The sequence below is a fragment of the Microcaecilia unicolor genome, chromosome 6 (genome assembly GCF_901765095.1).
Source record: "Microcaecilia unicolor chromosome 6, aMicUni1.1, whole genome shotgun sequence".
In the NCBI taxonomy this organism is placed as follows: Eukaryota; Metazoa; Chordata; class Amphibia; order Gymnophiona; family Siphonopidae; genus Microcaecilia; species Microcaecilia unicolor.
Genome location: NC_044036.1, coordinates 240011173 through 240038393, shown reverse-complemented (window position 1 = coordinate 240038393; position 27221 = coordinate 240011173). Strand labels below are relative to the sequence as shown.

The window sequence follows — 27221 nt, the reverse complement described above, 5'->3', positions numbered from 1 at the left end:
GTAGCAGTGGTGGTCCTTCCCCGGCTTCCTCAGGAGCTTATATTGGGCAGGGACTGGCCCCCTTTTTCTCAGTGTCTAAAAGAAAAGGAGGCCCTAATAACCACCAGGGCTCAAGAGCGCCAAGAGCCAGCCAGGTTTCCTCTCACCAGAGGTACAAGACAGGGATGTCCATTGATGCCCTTGTTATTTGCCCTGGTGATGGAGCCTCTGACAATGGCAGAGAGGGACAATCCTGATGTTAGAGGAGTTATGGTGGGAGACACGGAACACAAAATAAGTCTGTTTGCTGAAGATGTATTGTTATTGTTATCGAACCCTATTACTACCTTGCCTAATTTACTTTCAGTAATGCAGGAATATTCTCGAGTCTTGGGTTTTAAAGTGAATATGATTAAAATGGAGGCCCTTAATTTAACTGTACCCCCTCCTATATTGGTGCAATTGCAGCAATTGTTCCCATTTCGGTGTGTGGAAGGTTTACGATATTTAGGGGTATGGGTGACACTGATTATTTTCAATTATATGAAGTTAATCACCCTAAACTGTTGTTGACTACTAAAAATGATTTAGAGCGATGGAAACATCAGAATTTGTCATTCTTTTACCGTATTTCCACTATCAAAATGAATGTGTTACCTAGATTGCTGTATCTGTTCCAAGTGCTGCCAGTTAAGGTACCTCGTAAGGTTATTTCTGCATTTCAAGGGGCAGTCATCAAATTTATTTGGGGGGGGGGGGGGGGGGAGAAGAAGCCTAGGCTTTCCCGTAGGTTCTTTTCAGGGATGCTGCTTGTGGGGGGGCTGGGGGTTCCAGATTTGTGGAATTATTACCAAGCTGCTCAAGGGCGCTCGGTGACTGAATGGTTTCAAAACAATCCTGAGAAATCGTGGGTACAAATTGAACAAAATCAGGTGGGTCCTGTGCTTTTGAAATATTTACCATGGCTTCCCTGTAGACTAGATTTTTACAACCAGGTATTTCCCCTATAATCTTACACACTTTTCAGGTTTGGGACTCCTTGAGTCCAGTAGGAGATTTTCAGTTCTCCCGCTATTCACCCATCTGCTATAATCCTGAATTTCCTTCAGGAATGGTTCCTTCAATTTATAGAATATGGGAGCAGCAGGGATTAACTATGTGTGGTCAACTCTATAATGAGATGCATTGATCGCTTTCCCAGTATTGGCTAGGGATTTTGACTTACCCCAATCTCATTATTATGCATACGTTCAGCTGGTTCATTTGTTATCCTCCACTCGTTTAAAATCTAGGCTTATGGGGAATTACACCTTTTTGGAGGATACTTGTGAAGATTTTAGGTCTACAAAATTTTTGGTTAGTGCGCTTTATGGATACTTACAGGATCTTAGGATTCCTGAGAAGAGACATAGAGCTCGATGGGAGAATGAGTTGGATATAACATATTCTCCTGAGGAATGGGATGATATTGAAAAATCAGTGGTAAAGGCAGCAATTGCTTCTAATGTTAGGGAAAATAATGTTAAATTATTTACAAGTGGTATCTTACTCCTGACTGCCTTCATTGTTGGTTTCCTCAGACTTCTGCTTTGTGCTGGAGGGGATATGGGGCCCAGGGGACATGGGACATATTTGGTGATCATGTCCTAAGGCGGTAGCCTTTTGGAAGGCTATTCATTTTCAGATACTGTGGATAACTGGCCTGAAGGTTCTGTGGAACCCTGGAGTCTTCCTTTTGAACAGAGATATTCCTGGGTTTAAGAAACATCAGACCCTCCTGGTTCGTCACCTGCTTAATGTGGCTAAGATTACTTTGGCGACAGCTTGGAAGTCTTGGGGAGTCCCACCCTTGTCCAGGTGGAAGTCACGATTGTATACAGTGTATAAACTGGAAAAATTGACAGCTATCAGATGTTAATTCCTTTAAAAGCTGGGAAAAGGTTTGGGGGTCGATACGTAATCTGTTATGTGGGTCAGTGAGATCTGGATTGTATTTACATTTGTGAAATTATCCTTCTGAGCTCTGGGGCGTGTTATATGAGGGGTTTTTTTTTTGGTGGGGGGGAAGGGGTTTCTTATAACAAAAATGTCTGTTGTTAGAAATTAGAGTATTATGAGAAATGTAAGTGTATGGTTCTTAAGTGTGTACTGTAGCTACCAGTGTACATATATCAATTCTTTAAAATGTTGGGGGAAAGACCTCAGAAGTCTGTGCCTCTCTTTGCACTGTTATGCCATATGGTACAGTACTATTTACTACTACTATTTAGCATTTCTATAGCGCTACAAGGCATACACAGCGCTGCACAATTTCATCACACTGCTGGCTTCAATCACAGGTCATAAAAACCCCCAACAATTCAATTTTATAGTTATATAGTCGTGTAAGAAAAATGTTTTCAAAAATGTGAAGAAAAGAAACAAACTTATTTTATGGGCAGCAGTGTACGGCATTAGCAAAACGTCCCTACGGGGACCCGTTTCACCAAATGGCTTCCTCAGGGGACTCAATGCTGCCTTGCTTCTCAGGAACTGCTGGAAAAAACAAAACAACATAAAAGGTAGCCATCCCTGTCCCACACCAACACACAAAAGCATGAAGCAAAATCACACGTATCTCAATTTCTGCGGCTGTGTATTGTGGCCGCTGAAACATTCAATATGGCGGCTACTTTTAAAGAGACACCAACGCATGCGCACACCCACGAAAATTATGATGATCTACTACATGCAATGGACCTGACACGGGGTGTGTGAAAAAACAACAAACAATAAAACAAACTGATGATGAACCAATGTCAATGTATGGATAATCAATCCCACATCTGTATGCTATAAAAAAGCTGACCACTCGATCCTCACATTCAGGTCCAGTGGGTCAACTGATTGTAGGTGATGTAGCCATCGTTGCTCAAGTTGTAGCAGACTTCTACCTAAGTCACCCCCACGTCTCTGGGCAGATACGCTGTCAATCACCCACAGTGTATGATCATCAAAGGAGTGATGTTTGTCAAGGCTGTGCGCTGTCAACGGAGCACCTACCCGTTGATGGATGATGCTGTGCCTGTGTTCATTCATGCAGATGTTTAAACTTCTGCTGGTCTTACCCACATATAATTTGTGACAAGGGCACTGTAGAATGTACACAACAAAAGCTGATTTGCAGTCAGTCCGTTTTTTGGAATAGTAGGTCCTATGGTCCATGGGGTTAATGAAATTGTCCCCCACTTTAGTGATGGAAAATGTTTTACAGTGTCCACATCTGAAATGACCCACATCCGACTGAACAATCAGCCGATCGATGGGAGAAGGCAACAGCACCCGGCTGAGAATTTCTTTGATATTCTTGCCTCTAGAGAAAGCAATCATTAGCTGTTGATTGGCTAACGCTGTATGTGTTCTCAAAATGTCCCAATGTTTATGTAGGATATTGGCCACCTCATTCCCTGCATATACCTCATAACACAAACCTGTTTAGATGTATCGTCCTCAGAGTTTCTGGGTGTCAGTAGCAGATCCCTATTGAGATAACGTGCTCTACGGTTTGCAGTTTTCAGAATGTGCAGAGGATATCCTCTGCTCAAAAGGTCCTGGAGCAACAATTTGGAATAAGATTTGAAATCATGAAGATTGGTGCAAATTCTATGAAACCATAAAAATTGTGAAAAAGGCAAACTGTTGTGCAGGGATCTGGTATGGCAACTGTCATAATACAACAATGTATTATGAACCGTTGGTTTGCAGTATACCTGTGTGATAAATGTGTTATTCTGTTGAAAAATGTGTACGTCCAAAAAAATGGATGTCAACAAAAGAGTGAGACGTTGTGAACTAAATGGCTAAATTACAGGAATTGAGCCACAACACAAAATCAGATCGAGCTAGTTCGGAACCAGCCCAAAGTATAAAAATGTCGTCTATATAACGTCTCCAGAGTCTGATGTAAGACCAACAAGAAGTGGGCGACCAACGCCATTCAAAATCATCCATAAAAAGGTTCGTGATAGAGGGCGCGAAGGTGGCGCCCATTGCCACACCAGATGTCTGTAAATAAATGGATTCTGAAAAAAGAAAAAAATTCTCTATCAAAGCAATCCGTGTCAATTGTAATAGAAACGCAGAGGGGACATCATTTGGTTTGGGATGGGAATCCAAGGCTTTGGTTATAACCAATAATGCTTGATCTTGAGGTATCAAGGTATATAATGATCTGATGTCTAAGATGACCATTAACAACTTCTCATTCTGTAGGTTGTTGAACTCAGACATAAATTAAGGAAATGCATTGCATCCCTGATGTAAGTCGGAATCTCACAGACCAGTGGTTTCAAAAAGTGGTCTACGAACATCGATAATCTATTCCAAAAAATGGACTGACTGCAAATCAGCTTTTGTCATGTACATTCTACAATGCCCTTGTGACAAATTATATGTGGGTAAGACCAGCAGAAGTTTAAATATCTGCATGAATGAACACAGACACAGTATCATCCATCAATGGGTAGGTGCTCAGTTGACAGCGCACAGACTTGACAAACATCACTCCTTTGATGATTATACATTGTGGGTGATTGACAGCGTATCTGCCCAGAGACATGGGGGTGACTTAGGTAGAAGTCTACTACAACTTGATCAACGATGGATACATCACCTACAATCAGCTGAACCACTGGGCCTGAATGTGATGGTCGCGTGGTCAGCTTTTTGTTAGCATACAGATGTGGGATTGCTTATCCATACATTGACATTGGTTCATCATCAGTTTGTTTTATTGTTTTTTTCACACTCCCCCTGTCAGGTCCATTGCACGCATCACAATTTTCGTGGGTGTGCGCATGCGTTGGTGTCTCTTTAAAAGTAGCCGCCATATTGAATGTTTCAGCAGCCACAATACACAGCCGCAGATATTGAGGTATGTGTGTGATTTTGCTCCGTGCTTTTGTGTGTTGGTGTGGGACTGGGATGGCTACCTCTTACTGTCACGGTTGTGCCCAGGTTCCTGGCTCACAGTCACCGCGGTCCCCGGTGGTTAGACCTGGGGAATGCGATGAATTGATGGTTTACCGTTTCCCATGTTCCAGAAGATATGCTGGTCTGGTCCGGATCTTCCAGCCCACCAGATTGTTTTGGGAGTTTTTTGGAACTAAGCAGTACTTGTACCTGGTGAACTCCCTTGTGGGTTGGGAAGGTTCCTAGCTGCCTTGCAACAGAGGTCCTCAGAGGAGTTTCCTTTGGTGAGAGTTTGTTGCACTGCTGCTGTGATATTTGCTGATTCTGGCTTTGACCCTGCTTGTCCCTCGGTTTATTCTTCTGTCTGCTGCCTGCCCTGACCCGGCTTGTTTTCTGATTTATTCTGCTGCCTGCTGCATGCCTGGAACCCCGGTGTGTTTCTGGAAGTTTCTTGCTGTTCGCCAGCCGGCTGCTGTTTCCTGCAGTTCTGCCTTCCAGCCCTGTCTGGTAAGTCCTGTCGGCCACCTGCACTCTGGAGCTCAACTCTTGAGGAACGGTGGCTAAGCACAGGTGAAGCTTGGGCTGAGTTCCTGTCCTGTCTGCTCCAGCTTGAGTTGCCTTGGCTGCAGTCTCCGCCTAGAAGTTCCAGTCCTGGATTTGCTGATACGCCTGTGTTGCCTTGTCTGTGTTTGGGTGATTCTCCTGCCACTGCTGCCCAGCGGCCGTGGCCCAAGGGCTCACTAACCCCAAAGATCTTTGGGAGACGTGACACTTACGTTGTTTTGTTTTTTTCCAGCAGTACCTGAGAAGCAAGGCAGCATTGAGTCCCCTGAGGAAGCCATTTGGTGAAACGGGTCCCCGTAGGGACGTTTCACTACTGCCGTACACTGCTGCCCATAAGATAAGTTTGTTTCTTATCTTTTCGTCACATTTTTGAAAACATTTTTCTTACACAACTATATAACTATAAAAATTGAATTGTTGGGGGGTTTTATGACCTGTGATCGAAGCCAGCAGTGTGATGAAATCGCTGTACCATATGGCATAACAGCGCAAAGAGAGGCACAGGCATCGGAGGTCTTTTCCCCCAACTTTTTTAACAATTGATATATGTACACTGGTAGCTACAGTCAACACTTTTTCCCACTTGTGTTTTTGGATTGTACTATTTGTTCGCCAGTGGGTTTCCAGCGTTTTTTTGTTTCTAAGTGTGTACGAAATGGTTATTCATCTGGTTGTATATTGTTTAATGTTTTAATAAAGACTTCGTTAAAATTAAAAAAATAAGAAAATAGAGAGAGTAAATTGTATTCAACAGAGCATATTTTAAATAAAGTAGTAAATGGAGAATAATCAGCAAAAGTAAATGTATTTATTTTGGCACTGTAAATTGTGCTCTGATATTGTAAAACAGTTGTGCAACAGTTCATACCTGACCTATCAGATGAAATGGATGTCAATTAGTCAAACGCTTCACAATGATCAATGATGACATCACAAAGGCACTAATCATTGCTGCATTTAAAACAATGCAGCCTATTTCTGTTTCTAAAGCACCTATATCAGAAACTCATGGGTCAATATTTAGTCGGGTAGTGTTTTGTATTTTCAATGCTGGCCATAGCAGCTGAATTAAATCTAGACATTTAGTGCCAGTATCCAGACAGTGGCCAAAGCTGAATATCCAGATACTGCAGTCAGTAACACTGAATATTGATGCTACCCAGATAATTCACTGCTCTGCCCTGTTCCATCCAAGATCACCCTGGCACTATCTGGATAGTGCTAAGGTAATCTGTAAGAATATTCAGCAGCATTCAAGCAAACCAGAAATTGCATGCATAAAGTAACTTAATTTCTGAGCCTCACTGTACACAGCCTGAAGCCTGGCTTAGGTCCTAGAGTCAGCTCACCTGGAAGGCATTGTTTAACCACAGCACAGAGCATGAGGTGATGCGACCAATACGATGTAAGTTCCCAGAGATAAGGTTGGTTTCATTCAGCCAGCACCCAAATACATCATATGGTTTGTTTCTCACTCGCGAGAGGAGCGTGAAATTCTCTAAAGGACAAGGTAAGACAGGAGAGTAATGGTTATACACAAAGCACAAATAGGCCAGGGAGATGCAGATGGAGGATGTCTACTACTTTTTTTCTGTTCTGAGCTATTCATCTTCCCCGCCCTGGAAAAAAAGTTTACAGTTCCAACCAAAGTCCTACTAAAATCATAAAAGTTTGCCTTATATGTCATTTTTACTACCATCAGAAATCACAAAGCAGTTTGTAAAGTGTAAAGAGTTTTAACACTCCTGACTTCTTTAATTTTTTTTTATGTATGGAATTTCATCCATGTAGAGGTTATAAGGAAAATAGATTGCATTAAGAAACATAAGATATATTAATAGAGAGGTATTTAGTTTCCTTTATATATTTTTTATGTGTGATGATACACAAAATATAAAGGAAACTAAATACCTCTCTCTATCAAGTCCACAATATGAAGAGGTCAGAGCAAAAAGGAAAAATAAGAAATAAAGATAGCTGGTAATAAAAGAATCCAGCTTATTACACTAAAGACCTCTTAACATTCCTGACTTTAATTTATTATTTATAAGTATAAGTATAATAAAGTGGCATATGATAATCTGGTCAAAGGTGGTAAAAGAAAAATCAGAAAGCTGTAGCAATAACAAAATAGTTATTAGACAAGAGACCATATTCTCTGTGATGGAAAAAAGGGAAATGATTTGAAGTGCCTGAAATTGCCTATCAGTACAAAATGTGCTTCAGACAGATTCAGAGAGTGCTGCTAAAGGCAACATATGGATATACCCGAGATCATGTTGGGTCTGCAGTGACTGGGTGAGTGAAAAACTATTGTGCTACCACATTAACTTCATCAAATTAACAGTATGTTATAAAGAAACTGGGGGATTATATTTATCTATTTATTTATAGGCGTTTGTTATAAGACCATTAATGAGAAAGCACAGCATAGTAGTTTACAAAAATGAAATAGACGAAAAGGGAAAGAGAAAATAGACTGAAAGGGGAGAAGAGAGGGAGAAAGTGGTGGAGAAAGAAGGGAAGAAGAAGTTAAAAATGGGAAAGGAAAGAAAAAAGCATACTAACAAAAAAAGGGAAAGAGGTTGGAGAAGACAAACATCAACTGAAAGCCAGCTGGAAGAGCCATGTTTTAATGACGTTTTTAAATTTGGGATGAGGCTTCTAGGCAAACATTAAGGGGGGGAAAATTCCAGAGTTCGGGCCTAAGTAAGAGAAAACATAGTGGAGATCTCTAGTGGCAGCTCTGGCCATAAGAATGTTATTTGTAGCTACTATTAATACCCAGTTATAACTGGGACTCATTTTACCTACCACAGAGGGGTGAGCAGCTCTGCTGTGAACCCATAAGCCAAAAAAGTGAAATTGACAAAAATAAATTATACAGTTTATGAGCAGGGTTTCTAATTATTCTGTTCACAAAAGTACAAAAAAAAAACAAACTTACATGGGTCAATTCTAAAAGAAGTTATATGTTTACTGCTAGCAAGTATTTAACTTCCACAGCTGTCAATATTCAAAAGTTATATGGATTGGTGGCCAAGATGGCAATATGAGCAGGAGCATCATGCAGCAGCTTCCAGATCTTTTTAGAATAATTTACCTGAATTTCCATTCTTAAAGATGCCTAAGAGAAGGGGAAAATCAGAAGTTATCCCTCCTTGTCCTCTGGGACTTCGACTCTTAGGCAGGCTGAGATAACTATATCGGCAGGTCTTTCTGCAGCTGTCAGGGAAGAGAGGAGCCCCAACACGGAAGCCAAAACTTTGCAAAGCCCTACTCTCCTTCTGGTACCACCCAGTATGCAGGGAAGATTGTTGGAGGGAATGATGTTGTTTGTTAGCCCCCAGCCAAATCCCTGCGAGACCTGAGTTGTGGTTGTCAGTGGGTTTGGATGCCCTAGAAAGGTGTAACTCATTTGCCAATGGAGACTGTGCCAGCACTGAATGCTGAAGATCCTTCAGTTGGAGCTATTGAAGAACCAATTGTTGAGGGTGTGGTTGGAAGTAGCAAAGTGCTACAGTCACTGATGAGAGTTTACTTTGAAATCCATCTGGCTGGCGGTGGAATCCCTCCATAAGGTGTGTACCTTTTTTGCCACATTTCCACGTGGCAAACTTCAAAGTGACACCTGATGATCAAGAAAGGAATCTCTAAGAGGAGTACTTCCAACAAAATAGAGAAGAAACGTAGGTCAACCAAAACAAGCAGGACTCCAGAGGAGGATAAATAAAAAGTGGACAAAGGGGAGCCGGTTGATATTGTGTATCTGGATTTTCAAAAGGCGTTTGACAAGGTACCTCATGAAAGGCTACAGAGGAAATTGGAGGGTCATGGGATAGGAAGAAATGTCCTATTGTGGATTAAAAACTGGTTGAAGGATAGGAAACAGAGAGTGGGGTTAAATGGGCAGTATTCACAAAGGAGAAGGGTAGTTAGTGGGGTTCCTCAGGGGTCTGTGCTAGGACCGCTGCTTTTTAATATATTTATAAATGATTTAGAGATGGGAGTAACTAGCGAGGTAAATAAATTTGCTGATGACACAAAGTTATTCAAAGTCGTTAACTCGCGACAGGATTGTGAAAAATTACAGGACCTTACGAGACTGGGAGACTGGGCGGTTTAATGTGAGCAAGTGCAAGGTGATGCATGTGGGAAACAAGAACCCGAATTATAGCTACGTCATGCAAGGTTCCACGTTAGGAGTTACGGACCAAGAAAGGGATCTGGGTGTCGTCGTCGTCGATAATACACTGAAACCTTCTGCTCAGTGTGCTGCTGCGGCTAGGAAAGCAAATAGAATGTTGGGTATTATTAGGAAAGGTATGGAAAACAGATGTGAGGATGTTATAATGCCGTTGTATCGCTCCATGGTGCGACCGCACCTTGAGTATTGTGTTCAATTCTGGTCGCCGCATCTCAAGAAAGATATAGTAGAATTGGAAAAGGTGCAGCGAAGGGCGACTAAAATGATAGCGGGGATGGGACGACTGCCCTATGAAGAAAAGACTAAGGAGGCTAGGGCTTTTCAGCTTGGAGAAGAGATGGCTGAGGGGAGACATGATAGAGGTATATAAAATAATGAGTGGAGTGGAACAGGTGGATGTGAAGCGTCTGTTCACGCTTTCCAAAAATACTAGGACTAGGGGGCATGCAATGAAACTACAGTGTAGTAAATTTAAAATAAATCAGAGAAAATTTTTCTTCACCCAACACATAATTAAACTCTGGAATTCGTTGCCGGAGAACGTGGTGAAGGCGGTTAGCTTAGCAGAGTTTAAAAAGGGGTTAGATGGTTTCCTAAAGAACAAGTCCATAAACCACTACTAAATGGACTTGGGAAAAATCCACAATTCCAGGAATAACATGTATAGAATGTTTGTACGTTTGGGAAGCTCGCCAGGTGCCCTTGGCCTAGATTGGCTGCTGTCGTGGACAGGATGCTGGGCTTGATGGACCCTTGGTCTTTTCCCAGTGTGGCATTACTTATGTACTTTATTACCAAAGAAAATATACAACAGACTCCACACGGTGCCATGTTTCGGCAACAATATATACATAAGTATTGTCATAATGGGACAGATCAAGGGTCCATCATGCCTAGCATCCTGTTTCCAACAGTGGCCAATCCAGGTCACAAGTACCTGGCAAGATCCCAAAAAGTACAAAACATTTTATGCTGCTTATCCCAGAAATAACAGTGGAGTTTCTCCAAGTCCATTTTAATAATGGTCTATGGACGACTTTTCCTTTAGGAAGCTATCCAGACCTTTTTTAAACCCCACTAAGCTAACCGCCTTTACCACATTCTCTGGCAATGAATTTCAGAGTTTAAGTTGAGTGAAGAAAAATTTTCTCTGATTCGTTTTAAATTTACTACTTTGTAGCTTCATCGAATGCTCCCTAGTCCTAGTATTTTTGGAAAGAGTAAACAGATGCTTCACGTCTACCCTTTTCACGCCACTCATTATCTATAGACCTCTATCATATTTCCCCTCAGTCATATTTTCTCTAAGCTGAAGAGCCCTAGCTGCTTTAGCCTTTCCTCATAGGGAGTCGTCCCATCCCCTTTATCATTTTCGTCGCCCTTCTCTGCACCTTTTCTAATTCCACTATATATTTTTTGAGATGCGGCGACCAGAATTGAACACAATATTCAAGATGCGGTCACACCATGGAGCGATACAAAGGCATTATAACTTCCTCATTTTTGTTTTCCATTCCTTTCCTATAATACCTAACATTCTATTTGCTTTCCTAGCCTCCGCAGCACATTGAGTAGAAGGTTTCAATGTATCATCAACGACAACACCTAGATCTCTTTCTTGGTCTGTGACGCCTAATGTGGAACCTTGCATTACGTATATACTTTGAGTTCCTCTTTCCCACACGCATCACATTGCACTTGCTCACATTAAACGTCATCTGCCATTTAGACGCCCAGTCTCCTAGTCTTGTAATTTTTCACAATCCTCTCACGATTTAACAACTTTGAATAACTTTGTGTCGTCAGCAAATTTAATTACCTCGCTAGTTACTCCCATCTCTAGGTCATTTACAAATATGTTAAAAAGCAGTGCTCCCTGCACAGACCCCTGGGGAACCCCACTAACTACCCTTCTCCATTGAGAATACTGACCATTTAACCCTGCTCTCTGTTTTCTATCTTTTAACCAGTTTTTAATCCACAATAGGATACTACCTCCTATCCCATAACTCTCCAATTTCCTCTGGAGTCTTTCATGAGGTACTCTGAAAATCCAGATACACAATATCAACCGGCTCACCTTTATCCACATGTTTGTTCATCCCTTCAAAGAAATGTAATAGATTGGTGAGGCAAGATTTCCCTTCACTAAATCCATGTTGACTTTGTCTCATTAATCCATGCTTTTGAATATGCACTGTAATTTTGTTCTTTATAAGACGTCAGGCTCACCGGTCTACAATTTCCCGGATCTCCTCTGGAACCTTTTTTTAAAACTCGGCGTTACATTGGCCACCCTCCAATCTTCCGGTACCACGCTTGATTTTAAAGATAAATTACATATTACTAACAATAGTTCCGCAAGTTCATTTTTCAATTCTATCAGTACTCTGCGATGGATATCATCTAGTCAAGGAGATTTGCTACTCTTCAATATGTCAAATTGACCCATTACATCCTCCAGGTTTATAGAGATTTCATTCAGTTTTTCCGACTCGTCAGCTTTGAATACCATTTCTGGCACCGGTATCTCTCCGAAACCTTCCTCGGTGAAGACCGAAGCAAATAATTCATTTAATGTCTCCGCTATGGCTTTGTCTTCCTTGAGTGCCCCTTTTACCCCTCGGTCATCTAGCGGTCCAATTCTTTTGTCGGCTTCCTGCTTTTAATATACCTAAAAAAAATTTTTTTACTATGTGTTTTTGCCTCCAACGCAATCTTTTTTTCAAAGTCCCTCTTTGCCTTCCTTATCAGCGCTTTGCATTTGACATGACATTCCTTATGCTGTTTTTTTTATTATTTTCAGTCGGTTCCTTCTTCCATTTTCTAAGGATTTCCTTTTAGCTCTAATAGCTTCCTTCACCTCATTTTTTAACCATGTTTGGTCTTCCTTCCTCCTTTTTTAATATGCAGAATATATTTGGCCTGGGTTTCCAGGATGGTATTTTTGAACAGCATCCACGCCTGATGTAAATTTTTGACACTCGCAGCCGCACCTCTAAGTTTTGTTTTCACCGTTCATCTCATTTTATCATATAGGCATATTTTCAAAGCACTTAGCCTTCCAAAGTTCCATAGAAACCTATGGAAATTTTTTTTTTTTTTGCATTTATACCCCGCGCTTTCCCACTCATGGCAGGCTCAATGTTGCTTACATGGGGCAATGGAGGGTTAAGTGACTTGCCCAGAGTTACAAGGAGCTGCCTGTGCCTGAAGTGGGAATCGAACTCAGTTCCTCAGTTCCCCAGGACCAAAGTCCACCACCCTAACCACTAGGCCACTCCTCCACATTCATAGTGTGGACAAGTCCATTGTATCTGTTCTTTGGTAATAAAGGCTTTTTATTTATCCTCCTCTGGAGTTCTCCTTGTTTTGGTTGACCTACGTCCCTTCCCTACTTCATTGGAAGAACTTCTCCTCATAGGGATTTCTTCCGTGATTACCAGGTGTCATTTTGAAGTCTGCCAGGTGGAAATGCTTTATTCTCATCCCCACTCCCCCCACTAACGAATATCTCTACAGGCTGCAGCTAGTGCGTGCCTTCTGGTCTTTCACAGGCAATGTGACAAAACAGCTGGAGAATGATTTGCGGAGGCACATGGAGGACATGAAGAGGATCCTTCCACGGCACCCCAGTGAGTCTGTCACGGCTGCACAGTTTGGGAAAGCCTGCTGTATGGTATTTAATATCTCAGTTGCTGCTTTGGAAAGGTTTGCCCACTGAGCCAAGTTCAGATCATCTGTATCCCAAAAGTACTGGGAACCAATCTGTTTCCAGATAACCGATAACCAATATATTTGAAAACGAACAGTTCTCACTCACAAATTTCTTTTAACTAAACCAATTTGTTGCAAATTTGCCTCCAAAATGAATGTGGACAGAATACAAGCGAAACGAAAGAAGGGCGAAATGTCTGTCTTACCCAAACTGATAACAGCAATCTCTCCTGATGAGGAATTGTGTGGTCCCACAAACACCCCCGACACCAGCAGCAAGGAGTCATCTGCATTAAATTGTGAAAACTGAGTATAGCTCCAGTTGTAAGGCCTCATGTTGGAACTATGGAGTAGCGAAATCACCAGGTCATTGTTCCAAATCTGCGAGTGAGACAGGGAGACAGGGCATGTGGTGAGCATGAAACAGATCTTAATGATACAGTCCCCAGGAAGAGACGGAGCATGCAGTGAATACTAGAGGTACAGCGTGATACATCAATAAACTCTCCAAGAAGAGAGAAAAAAAACACACAGCAAGTTCTGGAAGCCCCATTTACTTCTGAATTTCCTTAAACTTGGTGTTCAGATGGCAACACTTAAATATGCACAGTACTACGAGTTCTAAGGATACACAGCATACATTATAAGGAGCAGTTACTAAGCTAAGTAGCTGCTTCCAGAGAAGCAGAACAAAGCTGAACTGCTTTTGGAGTACACAGTTGAGTTTCCTTATTAGTAATGAAGAAGATAGGAGGAAAATGTAGTATATAAGTTGAGTACTTGACCAATGCTTTAGAGATTACAGTACAGATGAGAGTTTACAGCATTCATTATCTTGGTCCTCAGGAACTTAAGTAGGTCTGAATTTCAAGACAAACCAAATATAAATTGTATTTGAACACTAGAGTGACACCCATAATTGAAGTTTCACATATCATGCGTGGTACCCCTCTATTTTGTTATCCTACACCTCAGAACCAACAAATGAAATATTTTATGAAAACCAGACTGTATTTAGAGGTTGCTCATGGCACCTGTACTTCCTAGTAAAACAAACCAATAAACCAGTCAGTGACTAAGTGCTTTACACGTATCATATGATGAACTTTAGCAGGTGCCTTCACTGTTTAGATAGATTTAAACAAAGGATTATCAACTTGTAGATTTAAACAAAGGATTATCAACTTAAGTAGTTCTTAAATAATGTTTATAGGGTAACTGTCACACTAACAGCAACAATGTTTATTGATGGTGAACAAAATGTATCACTCATTGTCACTGTCTGAACCACCTGGTGCCTCTGACATTTGTCCAGCCAGTAACTGAATTTTTGTTTTTTTGAAACAGACTAGCGTTCTGATACAAACTGAAGGAGAAATTGCTTTTGTTCCTCGGTTTCAGTGATATTGCTTTTGTTCCTCGGTTTCAGTGATGCTGTTAGTGAAGTCCTGGATTATTTAATGCCCCTCAGCTGTGTCATACACAAGTTTTAGACTTGTCACAATTATCTTGAGATGCTAGGTCTTTATTTTTCTGCTGCAATTCTTTTTAACTTCTACTACCTGTCAAACATCTCTTCTAACTTCTCAACTGCATCTTGTTCTGTCATAATTGGAATGTAAGTAGATATTAACTATACGTATACAGGGGAATTGATTTCCTCAAATCAACTCGTATAAATATAGAAACTCAGTCTAACAATAAGTAGGCATTAATTATTCATTTATAAAGGAGGAAAAATGTCTCGAGAAGCACCTCTACCATAACTGAACTGGCGGAGGGCTAGGGCTTCTTCAACATAGGCTAAAAAAAACTCCTTCTTCGTTAAACTCAACTGTTTTAGCTAAATACGATACTAGGCACTGCCTTCTTGCATTGAAACATGTTTTACTTAACTTAGGCAGGCTCGCTCTTCAAATGGGATCTTGGTCAACAGGCCCTGTTTCGCCTTAGCTGCTTCAGAACCACTGATCTCATGCTGCCAAATAAACAGAAGAAAAACAGGAGAAAAATTATTTCACACAACGGTTTCCTTCGTGTCAGATCTTTACTCATATAAACACCTAAACTTACAATCCGTTCACTCTGCCGACAGTCGCATGAAGGGCAATCACATTTCCAACATGGCGGCCATAAATACTCCTCATGACGTCATACGCTGTCATTACTGACCTATCAGAGCTCTTCAAAATTAGAAAAAATGAAACCACTCAATCTTCCCATTAAGTCCAACGGGGGCCATAGAATTTAAGCGAAATATCCACTGTTGTTCTTTTCTAAGAAACCATAACCAAACTTTTTCTTCTTGCATGTCTGATCCGACTTGTTGCAGTACAATACACCTTAATGAATCAAAGCTGTGAGCCATCTCCGTGCAGTGAACTGCTAAAGGTGATGTAGTCTTCTTAATAAAAATCACGCTCTTGTGTTCAATCAACCTAACCTGGAACTGGCGTGTGGTTTGGCCAACATACAGTCTTTGATAAGGGCATTTTATACAATAAACTACCCCTTTTGACTTACATGTGGTATCAATGTAAAGAGCAAATTTTCGTCCTGTAGATGGATCTATTATGTCACTCTCCTCTAACATCACTGGACACATCTGACAGTTTCCACAGCGTTTATGTCCACCAAAACTGCGAGTCACCACTGGTTTTGGGATAGCAGAGTATAACATCTCTTTTAAATTACTCCCTCTGCTGTACGCCATCCTTACTGGAGAATCTGAAAACTGTGGCAATGTTTGTATTACATTCCAGTGTCTTCGAATAATGTTTGCTACATTTCCAGCCCTCAAAGTATATCTTTGCACATAAGTAAAAATTGGTGCTTCTTGATCACTATCTCTTATATTAGGCTGCAACAAAAACTCCCTGTTGGTAAATTTTGCTCTATTATATGCAGCTTTTACCACTCCTTTAGGGTACCCTCTCTCCATCAAACAATTGCTTAAGCTCTTAGCTTGATTACAAAAATTACTATTACTGGAGCAAATCCTTCGATATCGCAAAAATTGTACGACTGGTAAATTATCTTTTAAAGCCTTCGGATGACAACTGGTGTAATATGAAAGTGTGTTCCGGTCCGTTTCCTTCTTAAAAACTGAAGTCTCAAACTGACTATTCATTTTCCGCACTTTGACATCCAAAAATGTTAATTCATGTGAGGTATTTTGAACTATAGAGAAAAACACTTTCAGGCTTATTTTCGAAGGAGAAGGACGCCCATCTTTCGAAACAAATTGGGAGATGGGGGTCCTTCTCCTTCTGTCTTGCTGCGCCCTATGCCTGGAATAGACTTCTTGAGCCCCTATGTCTTGCCCCATCCTTGATCATCTTTAAATCTAGATTGAAAGCCCACCTCTTTAACATTGCTTTTGACTCGTAACCACTTGTATCCACTCGCCTCCACCTACCCTCTTCTCCTCTTTCCTCTACACATTAATTGATTTGTTTGCTTTTTTTTTGTCTACTAGATTGTAAGCTCTTTGAGCAGGGACTGTCTTTCTTCTATGTTTGTGCAGCGCTGCGTACGCTTTGTAGCGCTATAGAAATGCTAAATAGTAGTAGTAGTAGTAGTATTTGCTTTCATTGTAAATTTAATCTTAGAATGACAACCATTGAGGTAATCAAAAAAATCAGCATATCTTGCTCACCCTGCCATATCATGAATACGTCATCTATAAAGCGTATCCAAAGCTTAATTTTATTTCTGTAAGGGCATGGGTAAACAAATTGATCCTCAAAATTTCTCATTTTGCAATTGAGGGGGCCATCATCGCACCCATGGCAACTCCAGATATCGGCTGGAAAATTCTACCATTATATGTAAAATAGTAATTTTCCATGGACAGCGAGGCTAAACTTAATATCAGAGAAATTAATTGCTTATTTTGATTTATAGACTGCTGTAAAAATCCCTCAATCACCGACAAAGCTTCTCTTTGTGGGATGACAGTGTACAAAGATACCACGTCAATATATTCAATATATTCATAAACTGAGTAGAGTCTCTTATATACGATCTTCCTTCAGCCACCAGAGGTCTCAAAAAGGTGTCTACATATACTGACAACGGTTCAAGTCCTGACCCCCTACCCAAGACTATTGGGCGTCCCGCGGGAGGTCTATCAAAGTTTTATGTACTTTAGGTAGAGTGTACAGAGTAGGAATTTTGTTTTTCTTAATATTGAAATTCTTTCTGTGTTATAAGACTTAAGGCATAGGCTTCTCCAGTAATCTCAACATTTTTTTCTTTCAACTGTGGGGTCTGCTGAGAGCTCCTTATAATCAGTAACAGTATTCAGTTGTCTTAATATCACTTTGTCATAGGCTATACTGTCTTGAACAACTACCGCACCTCCTTTATCTGCCCTCCTGATGACAATCTGAGAATTTTGTGATAGAGTCTTAAGTACTTCACGTTCATTAACTGACAGATTAACATGTGAAACAAAGGGTCGTTCTTTGATTACACACAAATCCCTTAACACTACTTTTTTAAAAGCCATCAATATGGGGTGTAAAGGACCTGGCGGGATCCAACTAGACTTAGGTTTAACTCTGGAACTGATGAATAGTCAGCTTGAGACTTCAGTTTTTAAGAAGGAAACGGACCGGAACACACTTTTATATTACACCAGTTGTCATCCGAAGGCTTTAAAAGATAATTTACCCTTCGCACAATTTTTGCGATATCGAAGGATTTGCTCCAGTAATAGTAATTTTCGTCATCAAGCTAAGAGCTTAAGCAATCGTTTGATGGAGAGAGGGTACCCTAAAGGAGTGGTAAAAGCTACATATAATAGAGCAAAATTTACCAACAGGGAGTTTTTGTTGCAGCCTAATATAAGAGATAGTGATCAAGAAGCACCAATTTTTACTTATGTGCAAAGATATACTTCGAGGGCTGGAAACGTAGCAAACATTATTCGAAGACACTGGAATATAATACAAACATTGCCACAGTTTTCAGATTCTCCAGTAAGGATGGCGTACAGCAGAGGGAGTAATTTAAAAGAGATGTTATATTCTGCTATCCCAAAACCAGAGGTGACTCGCAGTTTTGGTGGACATAAATGCTGTGGAAACTGTCAGATGTGTCCAGTGATGTTAGAGGAGAGTGACATAATAGATCCATCTACAGGACGAAAATTTGCTCTTTACATTGATACCACATGTAAGTCAAAAGGGGTAGTTTATTGTATAAAATGCCCTTATTAAAGACTGTATGTTGGCCAAACCACACGCCAGTTCCAGGTTAGGTTGATTGAACACAAGAGTGTGATTTTTACTAAGAAGACTACATCACCTTTAGAAGTTCACTGCACGGAGATGGTTCGCAGCTTTGATTCATTAAGGTGTATTGTACTGCAACAAGTCGGATCAGACATGCAAGAAGAAGAAGTTCGGTTATGGCTTCTTAGAAAAGAACAACAGTGGATATTTTGCTTAAATTCTATGGCCCCCGTTGGACTTAATGGGAAGATTGAGTGGTTTCATTTTTTCTAATTTTGAAGAGCTCTGATAGGTCAGTAATGACAGCGTATGACGTCATGAGGAGTATTTACAGCCGCCATGTTGGAAATGTGATTGCCCTTCATGCGACCGTTGGCAGAGTGAACGGATTGTAAGTTAAGGTGTTTATATGAGTAAAGATCTGACACGAAGGAAACCGTTGTGTGAAATAATTTTTCTCCTGTTTTCCTTCTGTTTATTTGGCAGCACGAGATCAGTGGTTCTGCAGCAGCTAAGGCGAAACAGGGCCTGTTGACCACGATCCCATTTGAAGAGCGAGCCTGCCTAAGTTAAGTAAAACAGTTTTCAATGCAAGAAGGCAGTGCCTAGTATTGTATTTAGCTAAAACAGTTGAGTTTAACGAAGAAGGAGGTTTTTTTAGCCTATGATAAAGATGCCCTAGCCCTCCGCCAGGTCAGTTATGGTAGAGGTGCTTCTCGAGGTATTTTTTCCTCCTTTATAAATGAATAATTAATGCCTACTTATTGTTAGACTGAGTTTCTATATTTATACGAGATAATTGGAATATAAGCCATATTCCAAAAACAAAATGCAGCTTGTACTGACTGTGTTGTGCAAGTAAATAAGGAACAGTTCACATCTTATGTTGGTAGAAGAAAACAGAAAAGACCTGACTATTGGTTAGAAGTTTCATTCCAGTTATGGTTTTGCTAACAGGCCTAAAATGGTCCATATAATTGTAGCACTCACTATAGTACAATAGTGAGGAAATATGGCTATATTAAGCCCCCCGTAACTGCATATGACATTTTTTTCCAAAAAAATCAAAAACTACTGAGAAGTTCCGAGAGAAGAGAACATTTCTCTGGTAAGTGAACACTATTTTGCTTTGTGCTTTGGGAACTTACAGATTGAGGTTTAAAGGAGGAACTGTAGGTTAGTGTTAGCCAAAATAAAAATATAAAAAGCAAATTTTATCAACTAATCTCCATAGTCTTTTCCACTTAGTTTTAAAAACTTTGTACCACAGCATTAACAGATAGAATCTAACAGGCACTGCAGGATCTAGTTTAGTCTTCCCACCCACCCTCCCCAACACTCACACTCACCCCTAGGACAACTGTTCATTTATAGTGAGTTATTGTAATTAGGGAAACAAGCAAGGAGTGCTCTTACAGAGTCTTAAATACATTTCATTACCATCTAAGAAGGAAACACTAACTAAATCATACAACATACTATATAAACTAGAAGACACTTTTATGAAATCTAAAGGTGGCCTCTGGCAATTGCCGTTAGATCTGATTGGGGACGAGACATTTAAAGCTAAAATAAAAGAGCGTTGGGAGGACTATGCATTACTGAATCAACATCACCTAGAAAGCCCACTTTTATTTTGGGACGCAGCGAAGGCAGTGCTACGTGGTGAAATAATTAATTATCATCACCACACCAGATCTGCCCGCAATCAAGAAATTCTAAGATTAAGCAAACTAATATGTAAAGCACGACAGGCCTATGGCCGGACACATGCGGAGAACCATCGCACCAATCTTTTAGAAACCCAGGCCACATTAAACATGCTGTTGCATCAACGGGCCTCGAAATCCCAAGCCTACTATAAATTCCAACTGCATAGATTTGGGAATAAAGCAGGGTGCCTGATGGCACGGTTAGCCAATCCGAAAGGGAACAAGAGACAGGTCCTACAAGTGAGAGGGGAGCAAGGGAGAATGGAACGCTCCGCAAAACAGATACGTGAGGCCTTCGCCAAATTCTATAGCAGACTGTATGCAACACCGGGGGAACAAGGGCTGTCGGAGTCCATATACTTGGACAATTTAGATTTACCGTCTCTTAGTCAGCGGAACAAAGCTAAATTAAATCAACCAATCATGGTGGAAGAGGTGGTACTGGAAATAAAACAAGGGACACTACTCAAGGCGCCTGGCCCGGACGGCTTCCGTATAGAATTTTATAAAATATGGGAGACCATATTGCTCCGATGTTGACTAAATATTTTAATAAAATAGTAGAAACAGAACAACTTCCGGAAGATTTGTCCCTAGCACACATAGTGGTGATACCAAAACCAGGTAGGGACTCACAGTGTATGGAGTCCTATCGTCCAATCTCCCTGTTGAATGTGGAAATCAAATTGCTCGCAAAAATAATGGCCAATCATATGAAAAAGGTGTTACCGAAATTAATACACGAAGCCCAAACCAGATTTGTAGAGGGCAGGGTCATAGCCAAAAATTTACGGAAAATTATGAAAGCCTTGGAGAGGAGGAAGTATAAAGATACCCCCTCCCTTCTAATAAGCTTTGATGCCGAAAAGGCGTTCGATGGTGCACTGGACATTCCTGTTCTCCACGTTAGTAAAATATGGGTTTGATGGTCGATTTCTATTAGCGGTCTGGGCCCTTTATTACAACCCCAAGGCGCAGGTACGGGTCAACGGGATGGAATCGGAGGAGCTCCTAATACATCGGGGAACCAGACAAGGTTGCCTGTTGTCCCCTTTACTATTTGTCCTCTCACTTGACCCGCTGATCCGGGACATTGTGGCCAGCCCAACAATACAAGGTATACAAATAGGACAGGCCGTTTAAAATAGCGGCCTTCGCAGATGACCTTTTAGTGCTGATCACAGAACCCCAGGCATCGTTCTTGGCGTTAATGGAGCTACTGAAAGAATATGGAGACTATGCAGGACTAAGCCTGAATCTGACTAAATCGGAAGCTTTAGCCTCCTCTGAGGAAGTTAGAGCCATGTGGGGGTCGGGATTTTCCTCCGAGCTGGGCAGCAGGATCGTTTAAATACTTAGGGATCCAGCTGACAATGGATTTAGAGAAGATGCACGACTTAAACATAAATACCTTGTTGGAGGGGACGCGCCGCCAGTTAGACAAACGGGAGGGTCTCCCACTCTCCCTGAACGGTAGGATAAATCTAATACGTATGGTGATATTCCCAAAATGGTTCTACCTCCTGCAGACACTTCCCCTTCGTTTGACCCGCAAAGACTTAATGAACATCAACAGGGTATTAAGTAGGTATTGCTGGGCAAAAAAGAAACCCCAAATACAGGCTAAAATGATGATGGGAGGATGGAATGGGGGGGGGGGGGGGAGTGGGAATGCCAGATACAGCCTTATACAACCAAGCTTGCCTGCTTAGGCATACAGGAGACTGGGTGGGCCAATCAGATGTGTTTACACCATTAGAGATGGAATGGGAATATTTTGCCCCTATGATGCTATTACCCTGCTGCATCTCAGACAAAAGCAGCTCCCAGCCCCTTTCAAGAGCTGCCACCTGCTGCAACCCATGCGCAAGGCATGGAAAACGATGGTCAGAGCTATGGGGGGAATCCCAGACACATCAGAACTCTTAGCATTGAGAGGGAATCCGAATTTTGAACCAGGACACACAAATCAGACCTTTCTTAGATGGGAGGCACAGGGAATCACAAAGGTCGAACATTTGATAGGAAGGGAAGGGGGTATCATAAACTTTGAGGACCTGCAAGCTAAGATAGGAAACGCATGGGGAGACTGTTTTGCTTATGCACAAGTTAAGCATTACATCTTAAGTCTTAACCAACCTGCGTTAGGGTCGAAACTTGGTAACCAAATAAAAACTTTTTTTCAGGCCCTGGAGCCAGTGGGAATGACAGTATCGACCATATACCGAGCAATGGCAAACAAGACCCCACCCAAAAACTTAGGATATATCAAACAAAAGTGGGAACAAGATTCAGGGGGAAATCTGGAGAGGTGGGATGTTAAGGCAACACTGAGACGCATTCCGATACTCACCATAGACGAACGGTTAAGAGAAAGTGGATACAGAGTGATCATGCGGGCCTATATATCGGGACAACAATGGGGACATATGAACACCGCAGGAGATGCGAAATGTGTTAAATGTGAGCATGAACCCCACACACTACTTCATGCCCTCTGGGACTGCCCAGGAGTCCGTGCATTTTGGAGGCAAATTCAAAGATTCCTGATTAAAACTGTATGGGCCCCGGTAGGGGGGACATGGGAGCACTATGTGCTGGACACGCAGTCTGCGTTTGCAGCACAGGCAAAAAGACCTCGGCTCTGGTGCCGTAAAGTTTGTTTGATAGCCCGCAAGACCATACTACAAAAGTGGATATCCCCAGACCCACCCGCATACTGGCACTGGCGGAACCAGGTACAAGAGGTGGCTACCTGGGAAGCTAGAGGGGCGAAAGGTAACCCGAAACGGAAGGTAAAATTATGTATCATACCTGATAATTTTCTTTCCATTAATCATAGCTGATCAATCCATAGACTGGTGGGTTGTGTCCATCTACCAGCAGGTGGAGATAGAGAGCAATCCTTTTGCCTCCCTATATGTGGTCATGTGCTACCGGAAACTCCTCAGTATGTCGATATCAAAGCTCCATCCGCAGGACTCAGCACTTAGAGAATTACACCCACAAAGGGACACTCTGCCCAGCTCACCACCGCCGAAACGGGGGAGGGGAATTAACCCAGCTCATCCCCACACAAGTGGGGGAGGGGAATCCGTCCAGCTCATCCCCGCGGAGCGGGGGAGGGACACCACACCCGCCGATGCGGGGGGATCTGGCTTATCCTGCAACCGCAACCGCGGGAGGAGCTGACTGACCCCAACACCGCCGAAACGGGAGGGGTACAAAGCTGCCCTACAGCCGCACGAAGCGGGAGGGAGCGCCGGCAGAATTTAGGTCTCAATCCAGCCCCGTAAAACGGAGGGGAGAGGAATGCAGCAGCTCACTGTAACACAAACTCGTCTCAACTCTTGAAGAATCCAATTGAAAAAACTTGAACACGAAGTCCTCCTGAACAGGAACTGAAGACTAAACTTGAACCTGAAATGCAACCAGAATATAAACAGTACAGATATCTGGGAGGGGCTATGGATTGATCAGCTATGATTAATGGAAAGAAAATTATCAGGTACGATACATAATTTTACCTTCCATATCATCATGCTGATCAATCCATAGACTGGTGGGATGTACCGAAGCAGTACTCACCCAGGGCGGGACATAGAAATCCCTGACCGCAACACTGAAGCTCCAAACCGGGCCTCCGCCCGAGCAGCCACAGTCAAGCGGTAATGCCTGGAGAAGGTATGGGCCGATGCCCAAGTTGCCGCCTTGCAAATCTCTTCCAAGGAGACGGACCCGGCCTCTGCCATCGAGGCCGCCTGAGCTCTAGTGGAGTGAGCCTTCAGCTGGATAGGCGGTACCTTCCCCGCGGCCACATAAGCCGCTGCAATGGCTTCCTTGACCCATCTTGCCACTGTAGGCTTAGCAGCCTGCAGACCCTTACGAGGACCTGCAAACAGGACAAACAGATGATCCGACTTCCGGAAATCATTGGTCACTTCCAAGTATCTGATGATGACTCGTCTCACATCCAGATATTTGAGAGCAGAGTATTCCTCTGGGTAGTCCTCCCTACGAAAGGATGGGAGACAGAGCTGCTGATTCACATGGAAGCGAGAAACAATCTTGGGCAGGAAGGAAGGCACTGTGCGAATAGACACTCCTGCCTCAGTGAACTGCAGAAAAGTCTCTCGACATGATAGCGCCTGGAGCTCGGAAACTCTTCTGGCTGAAGTGATAGCCACCAAAAAGACTGCTTTCAACGTCAGGTCTTTCAGAGATGCCCTCGACAAGGGTTCAAAAGGCAGCTTCTGCAAGGCTCTTAGCACCAGATTGAGATTCCACGCAGGCACCACTGAGTGCAGAGGAGGGCGCAGGTGATTAACTCCCTTGAGAAAACGCACCACATCTGGCTGCGAAGCCAGGGAAGCACCCTTCAGGCGGCCCCTGAAGCAAGCCAGAGCCGCTACCTGGACTTTAAGGGAACTGAGCGACAGGCCTTTCTCCAGACCTTCTTGCAGGAACGCCAACACTGAAGAAATTGGAGCAGTGAAGGGAGAAAGTGAGCCTGCCTCACACCACGATGCAAAGGTACGCCAAACCCTGGCGTAAGCAGTAGAAGTAGAGCGCTTCCTCGCTCTCAGCATAGTGGCGATGACCTTGTCTGAGAAGCCCTTCTTCCTCAGACGCTGCCGCTCAATAGCCAGGCCGTAAGACCAAAGGGGGAGGGATCCTCTATCACCACGGGACCCTGATGCAACAGGCCCTGCGGATAGGAAGGCCTGATGCAGCAGCAAAATGAACTCGGGGGAGAAACCCCCCAGACTGTGCACTTCTGCAGCCTGGGCCACAGCCCTATACGCACCCTCAACCGGCGCTCGCAAGAGCGGGGGAGAAACATGCTGTGCATCCAAAATGGTGTCCGGCGCGACACTCCGAGAAGGAGCCACGCAGGAAGACCGGCGCTTAACTTTGGCCGCTTTTTTGCCATCGCCCGAATCAAGGGCGACCATAGCATTAACGTCTCCCACCTCGAGGGCGGCCCAAGAAGAAGCCGTCCGAGCAGAGTGGCCGGCCAAAATGGAGGGGGCGAGCAGCGGGGGATGGGCGTTTATGGCGGGAAAAACCGCCGCACCGGAGGAAGAACCGGGACACTGACCGGCCTCCAAACTGACGCCCAAAAAGGGCCAATCAGGCTTTAAGACCTCGGCATCCCCGCTAGAAGCGCACACGCGGTCTGGGGAGTGATTCTTCGCGCCCTCGCCCTCCGACGCCATAGGCCACGTGGAGACCGATCGGGGAACCCCCTGCCCGCTACAAAAAGGTAAAAATTACCTGCTTCTCGCTCCAAGCTGTAACGAACTGGTGTCCCAGTGAGCAGCTGCAATAAACGCTGATATAAACGTTGAAATAAACGCCCTTAAAGGACGTCCAAAAATCTTTTTTTTTTTTTTAACGGAGCCAGCGGGAGGGGGGAGAAAAGGAGGGACCTGGCACCACCAGGTTTGTACTTGCTCAAGAAGAGCCCTCAACCCCAGGTACTCAACAAAACCTAAAGATTAGGCTTGGAGACCGAGCCAGAGCTGCTGCTGTGTGTGACCACCACCTGCTGAGATAGAGAACATACTGAGGAGTTTCCGGCAGCACATGACCACATATAGGGAGGCAAAAGGATTGCTCTCTATCTCCACCTGCTGGTAGATGGACACAACCCACCAGTCTATGGATTGATCAGCATGATGATATGGAAGCAGCAGTTCATGCAAATTTGGAATCACTATCTACAAGGGCTTAGCCCACGGGGACGAAGTTTACTGCTCAATATGTTATAATTTGATCCTGGAACAACAACCACTAAGCCTGCTCTTTCCCTAGTGTGAGATGGCAAAGGGGGGGGGAGGGAGGGAGGGATTTCATGACACCTGGAATACACGAACAGTTGGGTAGGGAGGGGTAAGGGGAGAATTGGGGGTAAGGGGCGGGAGCGTAGAGAGGGAAGAATAGGGGGGGGGGGGGGGGGGAAGGAGGGAGGGGATGGATAACGGAACACCAAAAGTGTGTATGACTGAAATTGGGGAACCAATTATTATTAAAATTGTCTAATATGATGATGCGCTGATGTACCTGACCTGGTGGACATAAATGTAAATGTTAGCGGAATGTTTGAATCCCTGAGAGAGGGCCACAAGAGTAAGGGCTCCCTCACGGAAAAGCAGCTGCCCGCTGAGTCAACAAAGGCGGTACATAAGAGTGGACTAGGACCAAATGTGAGCTGGCAGAACTGTTTGATACCCTGAAAAAACTTCCTGACTCCTGATCCATAATGCTAATGCGTTCAATTCACAATTGGAACGTAAGAGGGGGGGGGGGGGGGAGGAGGGGGAGAAAAGTCTGAAAAACTTGATGACGGCAATTCATAATTCATTCGCGCCACTGTTTGGTGCAACCTTGCAACACTGTGTTTGGAGTTTTCTAGTTGTGTATATAAAGTTGACCCATCAATAAAAATGTTGAAACATAAAATACACTTTTATATTAGGCTAATATCCTTAATAATTTAGCAAGTTTTAAATTATTGAAAAACTCAAAAATATTAAGATGGCCTCAGCAGTCCAGCAGCGAGAGAGGGGTGCTATCCAGTCTTCTGCATTGAGTGTCACATGTATGATTATCTCCCAGTTGGTGAGATGTCATATGTGTGTGCCCGAAGCAAAGAGCTCCTAGCTCTCAGGGAATGTGTCCGTTCTCTTGAGGCTAGAGTAGCAGACTTGGTGGAGCTGAGGGAGACAGAGAGGTACACAGAGGAGACCTACAGGGATGTTGTAGAGAAGTCCCACCTCCAGTCTGGTAGCCCTTGTGCTGCCTTGGCGGAGGGAGGTCTCCTAGAAGGAGAGCATCACCCTGGTGAAG

At 43.0% G+C, this 27221-nt stretch overlaps 1 protein-coding gene across 5 annotated transcripts in view; it reads right to left on the bottom strand.

The window, feature by feature from the left end:
• Positions 1 to 27221, bottom strand: part of FBXW5 (F-box and WD repeat domain containing 5) — a 249011-nt gene that overhangs the window by 75178 nt on the left and 146612 nt on the right. For all 5 annotated transcript variants that reach the window (XM_030206924.1, XM_030206923.1, XM_030206922.1 and 2 more), the window contains exons 4-5: positions 13624 to 13798; positions 6843 to 6991 (exon numbers count right to left, since the gene is read on the bottom strand). In XM_030206924.1, coding sequence (XP_030062784.1) covers positions 6843 to 6991; positions 13624 to 13798 — 324 coding nt within the window. The remainder of the gene's footprint in view (positions 1 to 6842; positions 6992 to 13623; positions 13799 to 27221) is intronic.